The sequence below is a fragment of the Aureobasidium melanogenum genome (assembly GCF_000721775.1).
Source record: "Aureobasidium melanogenum CBS 110374 unplaced genomic scaffold scaffold_1, whole genome shotgun sequence".
NCBI lineage: Eukaryota > Fungi > Ascomycota > Dothideomycetes > Dothideales > Saccotheciaceae > Aureobasidium > Aureobasidium melanogenum.
Window position 1 is genome coordinate 2,681,425 of NW_024470053.1, and position 9,839 is coordinate 2,691,263.

A 9,839-nucleotide genomic window follows, 5' to 3' on the forward strand; every position below is an offset into this window, starting at 1 on the left:
CTATGGCCAAGTGAGCCGCCACAAAAATGTGTATTCTCGATACGCGTGAGCATTCATCCACTACCAACTCATGAATCTATAGTCCATTCCACCATTTCGTCCTCTGCACTTCGAAAGTGCCCTCAACAGCACTTTCGTTGACAACACTGCTCTCCGAGACAATGGCCTTGTACTTGCCCTTCTCAGAGATCCAAGCATTTCTGCTCTCATCCCAGAAGCTGGTGGCATACTTGAGTGCCACCTTGAGTTCCACAACCTTTTCTTCGCCTGCGTTGAGGAACACCTTGCTAAAGGCCTTGAGCTCCTTTGTTGGTCGACGGATCGATGGCGAGATTGGTGAGATGTACAGCTGAGCCACTTGTGCTCCTGCCACTTTGCCAGTGTTCTTCACCGTGAGCTTGGCAATGAGATTGCCCTCACTATCCGAAGGTGTCTCAAGCTTTAGATCCGAGAAACTGAATGTCGAGTAAGATAATCCGTGGCCGAAGGGGAAAGCCACAGGACGGCCAAGAATATCGTAATAACGATACCCAACGTAGATATCCTCGCCGTACAATACTCTACCAGCTTCAGAACGGTAGTTGAGGAATGCAGGGTTGTCTTCGTTCTTGATGGGGAATGACAAGGATGTTTTGCCGCAGGGGTTGACATCGCCGAATACGACATCTGCGATGCCGTTGCCAGTCTCATTGCCACCGTACCAAGCCTGGAGCAAAGCTGGCACTTTGTCCAACCAAGGCATCTCCACTGGCGTACCACTTTGAATGACGACTGCTGTGCGAGGGTTGGCTTCTGCAACAGCGGATATCAGGCGGTCCAAATGGCCTGGTAGCTTCATGTCAGGTCTGTCAAAGCCTTCACTCTCCCAGTCCATGTTCAGACCTGCGCAAACCAAAACTTGATCGGCAGACTTTGCGAGCTCAGCAGCACGACGAACTTCTTCATCAGCGTCGATCTTCCAAGCTCCTCCGACACGAACAGCACCGCCGCCGAAGTCTACAGTGCCACCAGTCAGTTTGCTAGTCGGTGCACTGCCGAACTCTAGGCGAAGCTTGTAGGTCTGTCCCTTCTTCATGGGAACAGCGCAGATGTCTTCTTCGGTGCCGAGGCCAAAGAATGCAGAACCCTGGCGTTGCTTCTCCGTAACATCGAGTACAACCTCGTCGTTGATGAAGACCTTTGCTGATCCATACACGCAGACACCAAGTTCGTATTCACCGTCGCGGTCGGCTGTGAAGTACGCCTCAAGGTCAGCATACCAGAGTCCGGACTTGAGCTTTGGGTTCTTATAATCCATGAACATCATAGAAGCGTTTGTGAAAGGACCCAACACATCGACACATTTGCGGTCCTTGTCCTCTGGAGGCTCATTATATGCCTTGAAGAGCACACCGTGCTCGCCGTCCTCCTTGGCAGTCGTTCTCCAATCGACGCCCAAGCTGGGCATTTCTTTGTGAGAGTATGCACCAATGCTGAAATCAACGTTCTTCTCGCCAACTTTGTCGACGATTCCTTCGTAAGGTGTAACAGCATAGTATGGACGAAGAGATGCTGAGCCACCACCACAATATGTAGCAGCCTTCGCGTTAGGTCCAATGATCAGGATTTTCTTGTCTTTCTTGAGCGGTAAAACGTTGCCCTCGTTCTTCATCAGCACAATTGACTCGGCGGCAAGTCTTCGCAGCAACTTCGACGTCTCGGGTGTGTCGTTGGTGGTCTCCTCGGCGTTCTCCTTTACACCTGATGCAGCACATTCGTTTACCAACTCCAGAACTTGTCTTGCTCTATCATCAATCACACCAGCAGGAATCTTGTTGGCAGTTGCTGCGTGAATCAGAGCTTCTCCTCTGAAGCGAGTGGGACCAGGCATCTCCAGATCCAGACCAGCAATAACTGACTTGGATACCGAGTATACACCGAACCAATCGCTCATCACTAAGCCCTTCCACCCCCACTCCCCTCTCAAGATATCCTTCAAGATTCTTGTGTTCTCGCTGACGTGCGTGCCGTTGATCTTGTTGTAAGCAGTCATGAAAGACTTGGGATAAGCATCTCTGACTGCCAGTTGAAAAGGCATGAGATAGATTTCTCTCAGTGCACGTTCCGTAACAATCGAGTCGACTCTATTACGTTCATGCTCCTGGTCGTTGCCGACGAAATGCTTGATCGTGGCTACAACGCCATTTTCTTGCATTCCTCTGACCAGAGCTGCAGATCCTAGACCAGCTAGAAAGGGATCCTCTCCAATGGACTCAAAGCCGCGGCCGCCGAGGGGAGATCGCTGCATGTTGATCGTGGGACCGAGAATCACATGAGCACCTTTCGCAACTGCTTCTTTGCCCATCAGACGACCGGCTTCTTCGAGGAGTTCAGTATCGAAGGTCGCGCCCAGGGCTGTGCCGCAGGGGAAACAAGCTGCTGGCACACCGTTGAAGAAGCGAGTGCCACGGACACCATTGGGACCATCGGAGAGTCGTAGAGAAGGAATGCCATGTTTAGAAATTGGTTGTGTGTGCCAGAAGTCGATACCTGAAAATTGTGGTCAGAACTTCAATGAAGTGTTGTCAAGCTATTGATGACGATAAGGCACCTGCAAGCAATGATATCTTTTCTCTTTCCGTCAGCTTTGAAAGCACATCTTCTACATCAATGGAAGCCATTTCTTCAAGAACACAAGTAGGGTATCAAAGAACGATGGAAACAATAAAATGTGGCCAAAAAGGGTGGTGACACAAAAGACAGAAACGACCTTCTTATAAGGCAAGAAACACTACCTAGTACCTGCTAGATCGAGCAGAAGAAGCTGCCATCTCTTAGCACGTGTCATTGTATCGAAACAGCCAGCAACTGAAGGCAAGAAGGCAGACACACAGCCAGCCGTTAGCTCCACTTTCCCGCGGCGGCATCTCTGTTTTTAGACTCTCTTGCTTCGAAACTCAGCACGCGATGAGAAGTGACCAAGACTTGCACGGTCGTTGTTGCGGAACTGCGGCCCTGCTTCCCGACCGAGGCTTTGCCGTTGATACGGCTTTCTTCCCGGCTAAATACAGCAACGACGACCCCTCTTTTTCCTGCCACCAATTGTTCCTGCCACCACTTACTATGCCTTGCTGGTCAAGGAAGTTGTTGTTCCGGCCAAGATGATACAGTATGATTCTCGCAAGCGAGCCGGGTGTTGCTATAATCTTTTTAAGGTTTGATATCGGATCGTTAAGCTAGCTGCACCGGCGACATGGATACACCCATCGAGTCGAGCATCTGTCAGATAGGAGAGAACCAGTGGTTGATTGGTCACGATCATATCTGCGAGCTTCGCGAACCATCTTCTTCACACGACGAAAGTATTTACCATTGGCAAGATCCAGCTGGGCGCACCTTCCAACTCCGATCTATCTCGTCTACTTCCGCTACCAGACCCGCTCTGATTCCGCGTTTCTACTCGGCCGGTGGTGCTGCTGCTGTCTAGGAGTTTGCTGGGTTGATCTGGAAGGTCAAACCGTGGACACCAGGCATCGAGCATGAAGCACAAACAATCGGCTTTGTTAAGGATACATTCCCGTCTATCCCGGTTCCAGAAATCATCTGTCACTGGACCGATGAGAAGCGTTCTCTTATGACAATGAAGCGTGCCCCAGGAGAAACTCTAGACTACTTGTGGGGTGAACTTACCGACTTGGAGCGCCAAACAATTGCCTCTGACCTTGCCGATTATGTGGTTTTGATGTCCCGCAATCGAAGAGACTGTTTAGAGAGCCCATCAGGTTTGGGAGTTACGGATGGATTCATTCGTCCAGAGTCATGGCACTTGCCAACCTTCCGCTTGGAGACCATCGAAGCAAGAGAATACTTTCGACCCTTAGAAATCGATGACGGGTTTGTCTTCACACATGGGGACCTGAATCCTCAAAACTTGTTGATTGAAAAGGGCAAGATAACCTGTATCCTCGACTGGGAGTTTGCAGGATTCTCAATTTCAAGGCCCGCATTTATGCCATGAGTTTAAGCAGTTATGAGCCACCAAACGCCTGGATCAATGCTATGAGAAAAGAACTGGAGACAAGGGGAATTGTACTTGACTTCGACAAGTATGAGGAATGGATGTGTAAGCGAAAGTAGCAAGCAGCATGCAGAACCATCACAAGGCAGTTGTGATATTCTATCGCGTCTTTGAGTCTGATAGAACACGATCAGGGCTCGGGATTTCACCGAAGAGCGACCATCCATCTGCCCCACCTCTCAAGCATCAATTCAATCCGAAGTTTAGGCTCCGGCAGCATTCGGATTTGGCAATGTGATTGATAACCAACTTCTTCAAAGGAGTTGCCTTGACTGTTCGTTCATTCAATACCAAATATCACTGACTTCGAATCTACCATCTTCTCTCCCTCATCAATGACCTTCTACACGACCGTCAACGTAGCATTAGCACGGAAATCAGCCGAACTGCTACCAACAAAAATGGTAAAGTTGCCAGGCTCAACCACATACTTCATACTCTTATTCCACAAGCCAATATCAGCCACGTTCAATGGGATACTGACTGTAGCCGTCTCGCCAGCCTTGATAAACACCTTTTCAAAGCCCTTGAGTTGGATGTTGGGTACTGCGACACTGGCGACTTGGTCTTTGACATACAGTTGTACAACTTCGGCGCCGTCGAAAGTGCCATTGTTGGTGACTGAGATTGTAGCGGTGATGTTGTCGGTGGGTGAGACTTGCGAGGAGGAGAGCGTTACATTGCCATAGTCGAATGTGGTGTAGGAGAGACCATAGCCAAAGGGGAACCAAGGCACGGGTGTATTCAAAATGTAGCTGGAGCCAAAGTAGAGGTTTCCATCTGCACCAACGAAACCAGGGTATGTGGGTCTTCCACTGTTCAGGAAGTCGTAGTACGCAGGTAGAGTACCGATGTCGTGAGGGAAGCTGACGGATAGCTTACCCGATGGGTTGACGCTGCCGAATAAGATGTCTGCTAGAGCATTGCCACCTTCCTCGCCAGGATAAAATTGTTGGGCTAGACTGGCTGTGGTGTTGGAGATCCAATCTTCGGTCAGAGGCTTGCCCGAGGAGAAGACAACAACTGTAGGTTTGCCAGTGTCGATGACAGCTTTGACAAGAGCTCTTTGTGCGCCAACAAGGCCAAGATCGCTGTTGAAAATCAGTATAAATTTTACAAGCAGACACCGATAGCATACCTCTCATCAATATGTTCTCCAGTAGTAGCGTTCAGTCCAGCCCACAGCTCCTTCTGATCTCTGGACCAAGTACCAACAATGACGACCGCTACATCTGCATTCTTAGCAGTCTCAACAGCCTCAGGAATACCAGACTCATCAGTCGACCATCTCTCACAGCCTAGGGCATAAGTGACAGTTGCATTTGCCGAAGGACCAACAGCATTTCGAATGCCCTCGAGATACTGCACTCCCCTGTACTGTGATTCATAAACGACATAATCGCCATAATTCATGAAGCCAGAAGCCATAGGACCGATAACGGCAATCTTGTCAGTCTTGCTGAGCGGTAGTGTCTTGTTGGGGTTTTGTAGAAGCACGATTGACTCTGCGTCCAGGTCACGGGCAAGTTTCTTAGCAGCAGCATTGTTGATGATGCTGTTCCATTGCTCCTTGGGAGCAGCAGGGTTGGGGTTCTCGAAGAGACCCATCTGGAACTTGGTTCTCAGAACTCGTGCCACAGCCTCGTTGACGACGCTGATGTCGAGGGTGTTGTTTGAAACGAGGTCAGGGATGGATCTGAAGTTGAAAGAGCCGCCTCCCATCTAGACAGCATGTTAGTGAATTCTCATGAACACGGATATAGACCGGCCATACTTCAACGTCGTTTCCAGCAGTCAGGCATTGCTCAGTAACACATCCAAAGTCATTGACACCACAAGTCAAAAAGTTCTTGAACAAGCGATCCGTAGCGCCAGCATCACTCGACACAAAATACGGGTATCCTATGAAAAATGTCAGTAAGGCGACATCTTCATATCCTTGCTCTCAACTTACCCCATTCATCTCGCAGAATCTCGGTCAACATGTGATAATCCGCCACAGCGGGTATACCATCATAAGCGTGATACGCAGACATGATAGCATAGGCACCACCATCGACAATAGCTCTGTGAAAAGAAGGCAGCCAAGTCGTTCGCAGCTCACGCTCACCACCATGTACAGGCGCAGTGTTGAGACCTCCTTCCGGCTCAGAGTAAGCAGCAAAGTGCTTGACCATAGCCGAGACGTTCTGTCCCTGACAACCAACGACATAGTTGTAGGCCATCTCGCCAGCCAAATAGCCATCCTCGCCATACGTCTCTTCCACACGACCATAGCGCAACTCGCGTGCCAAGTCAGCCAGAGGAGCAAATAGCTGAGTGACCCCCAAAGCAGCGGCTTCAAGTGCAATCTGCTCGCCCATCTGACGCTGCAATTCACGATTGAACGAACAAGCTTGAGCAATTGGCGAATTGAAAATTGTAGCGTTCTCGATCAAGAAGCCATGAATACCCTCAGTCTGGACAATTGCTGGGATACCAAGACGAGTGCTGTTGACGGCATAATCTTGGCCTACTTTGATGCCTTCGGCTAGCCAGTCCCAGCTGATTGGGTAGCCAACGTAGAACATGCCAGATCGATTTGCAAAGTTGAATTCGAGGCCTGTTTGATTGTATGCTCCGGAGGTTGTGTTGAGCCAGTTGGAGATGTCGCCTAGAACAGACGATTAGCGAGGTTTTGAAAGGAAGTGTATTTGGCATTCTTGTACCTTGCATGAGCTGTGCCATTTTCTCCTCCAGTGTCATCAGAGACAAAAGATTCTCAACTCTAGCATCAACAGATTGAGAAGCATCTTTGTAGATAGCATTAGCCAACGAAGTGTTCGATTGTGCTTGAGCAAGACTTAGACTAGCCAATGCTAGGCCAGTGACACAGAGGCGGACCATGATTGCAGACACGACACTCTCGGTCAGAACAAATGGAACAACACGAAGCAGAAGAGGCAGACAACAAGTTTATACGCAAACCTACAACCACCTCACAGAATCCTTTGACCATGATCGCTTAGATGCATACCAGATACCAAGTCCGAAGGTCATCATGCATTGCTGATCCCTCATACAGGCTAATATGTAAGAGAGAGAAGGCTGTCCTCGGAGCACGCAAACAAGATACTTTTGCTGGTCGACGGAAAAATTATTCTCTCTGAGGATTGTGAGGAGACAAGATGTGAAGATCCCCGCATCGAATCACTCGATGCTGCCCCGCCTTCTGCTACGATGCACAATGGTCATGGTCTTGGTTAGGTCCATCAGCCTTAACATTCAATGATCAAACATTCGTTGCTGGCGCAAGGTGGCTGGTGTGTTTTACTGTGCAGGGCTTCTTGACGAGACAACGATACGAGACATTTGCTTGGGAGTATGCAATATTTATCCTTTGACCTCGGCCTACATTGAACCGAAGCTCTCGCTTTGACGTCAATCACTGCAGATTTGGACATGTCATGTGCCATGCTAAAACACGAGGTGTCGGAAATTAGCTAGTATTTCGACTAGTGAAGTTGATAACAATCAGGTAGAAAGAATGCCATAAAAAACAGTTCCAAGGAAGCCAGCCCAGAGTACTTCGTGTAGTATGCAGAAGGTCGTAAAGAACAAAGGAGAGAAAAGAGACACTCCAGACAAATCAACCAAATCTGCTCCTGACTCTTCGCATGCCCACGCCGCCTGCTTCGCTAGCAGCACCCGCTTCACTGCCAGCATAACTGGTCGTTCTGCTCATTGGAATTGCAGCACCGATCACAGTGGCTGGAGCAGCAGTGAGAGCGTTACCATTGACCACGGGTGCTGACGGTGCTGCAGCAGCAGCAGTCGCCGTACCCACACCAGCGCCATTTCTAAGAGCGAAGCGTAGAGAATCAGGGTCTGCAAAGCCGTATGGAGGAATTCTATTCACACCACCACTGATGGCAGCAGGTCCAGTCTCGAGAATTGGTAGACGGAAAGGTGCAACGCCATTGGTGGTTTGACAAGCTTGCTCGAGCAGACGCTCACGTATCTGTTGAAGGTTGCTGGGGTTGTCATCTTGTTCGTGGTTTGAAGCTGGCGCGTCATCCTCTTTAAGCATGAGTGCAATATCGCTGTCAACTTCACCAGAGCTTACACCTGGTGGAGTAGGCGCGCCCTTATCTGTCTTTGTAATGGGGATCAAGACTGGTACGAAGGGATTTGTGCTGGTCGAGGTGAGAGCGGCGGCTTCTGACAGAGCAGCCAGCGGATTGGCTCTAGTAGCGCCACGAGTAGCATGATGAGAGATATTGCGCTCCATCTCGGGGGCTTGTGTCGGCGGTGGTGAGGCATTGGGTTGATTTGCGACAATATCGTCCATCTCGGTGGTGATGGCCGGAGGACCAACGACAGCATCTGCCGCACCATCGACAGACGCGAGCGACGAAGGGTTTTCAGTGCTCTGCTGGTTGGCTTGAGGTTGGTGGAAGAAGTGGTGTGTCGCGAGTTGAGCAACAACGGTGGCATGGGCCAGCTCTTTCTCGGTGAACAGACGGTCGATCGAGAAGGCGGGTGCTTCGTATTGTGTATAGAGGGTCTTTGTGCGAGCTTCATGGAAGGGCGATGCGGCACCATTGCTGTCGTTCTGCAGAGGACGGAAAGATGGTGCTGGTGAGTCGGCGGCTTCCTCGTCGGCAGGGGCCTTTCGTTTTCTCTGGCCCTCTACATCGGTCTCTCCGATACGATGACGGGTGTGACGAGTCTTGCGGTTGCTCTGAAGGCCGCCGGGGCTTTGAGGGATGTTGACGGTGAATTGACTTGGGTGGAAGAACAAGGCAGAATTGTCTGCAATGTCGAGCTGCTCTTTTTCGCGCAACAGCTTGTCGCGCTTCTTGGTGACACTGTTGATCAGACGGCTGCGAACGGTAGTCGCTAGCTCGAGATGCTCGCGTTGGGCAACCTGCACCTTGTAACTCGAGCTCTTTTCTAACTCGGCGACTGCGGCGTCGTAACGGTTCTGCTTGTGTCAGTCTCTGGGAGTGTTTTGGTCGCAAAGGGCAGTGTCGTACTTGCAAAGCTGTCAGATCAGCGTCGCGTTGCTCTAGAGCATGGTTGATCTGCTGGACGTATTCGTGGTATCTCTTGCCGGCCAGAGCAAGGTAGTCCTTGACAGCAGCGTCCGTGTTTGGCAAGCTGCCGCCAGTGACATTTTCAATCTCTCGCTCGACATCCTCGGCTGAATCGTCAAGTGGACTGTTTTCGTAAGGGTTCGCTCTCAGGATCATGGTCATGTCGACCTGAATGGCCTGCAGCTGAGCGCGGTAGTGCTGGTGCTGGTCTTGAGTGAAGGTCTGGATCATGTCGGCAAGCTTGTCGGTGATGTTGTTGCGTCTTTTGTCACGCTTGGACAGTGGTTGCGGCGGCGGTGAGGGCGACACTCGCCGGTCGAGGGCCATTGGTGAGGTGTGTGCCATGATTTCTGCGTGTCTGGTGTGTTGGTTAGAAAGACGCAAGTTTCATGGCTCGTCATGAGCAAAGCCATTTTGAGATCGCAATGCTCCAAATCTGGGGACGACCCAGCACAGACTGCCCCTCGGCCATCTCTCGGCCCGCCTGCCGACCGACACCTGTTGCCCTTGCTCTCTCTCTTCATGCTGTTAATCACGATGGACACTAGACAAGAACATTTTTGTACATAACTCATGACATCGTTTTTTTGTCTATCTAAGTGTTTTTGTCGTTATTCATTTCCTTCATAATCCTGCTCGTCCTTCTCCTGAATGCTTCTTTACTTTTACTCTACCAAACCCCCATCAAGAAAAAACTCCTTCGC

General features: G+C 50.3%; 3 protein-coding genes across 3 annotated transcripts; all 3 read right to left on the reverse strand.

Moving 5' to 3' along the window:
* Positions 1–76: 76 nt before the first annotated feature.
* On the reverse strand, positions 77–2,660 carry M437DRAFT_36781 (uncharacterized protein; the record flags this gene model as incomplete). The annotated part of the gene is made up of 2 exons (XM_041019507.1): positions 77–2,529; positions 2,591–2,660. The coding sequence occupies 2 exons, from the start codon at positions 2,658–2,660 to the stop codon at positions 77–79; spliced, it is 2,523 nt and encodes an 840-aa protein (XP_040885049.1).
* A 1,740-nt stretch (positions 2,661–4,400) lies between these two features.
* M437DRAFT_38316 (putative beta-glucosidase) lies at positions 4,401–6,943 on the reverse strand (the record flags this gene model as incomplete). The annotated part of the gene is made up of 5 exons (XM_041019813.1): positions 4,401–5,148; positions 5,196–5,779; positions 5,832–5,959; positions 6,012–6,710; positions 6,766–6,943. 5 exons carry the CDS (start codon positions 6,941–6,943, stop codon positions 4,401–4,403), a joined length of 2,337 nt encoding a protein of 778 aa, XP_040885050.1.
* A 1,171-nt stretch (positions 6,944–8,114) lies between these two features.
* M437DRAFT_9109 (uncharacterized protein) lies at positions 8,115–9,435 on the reverse strand (the record flags this gene model as incomplete). Its single annotated transcript, XM_041029067.1, has 2 exons — positions 8,115–9,023; positions 9,076–9,435. Coding segments are annotated over 2 exons (1,269 nt in total), but the record flags the coding sequence as incomplete, so codon positions are not given.
* Positions 9,436–9,839: the final 404 nt, after the last annotated feature.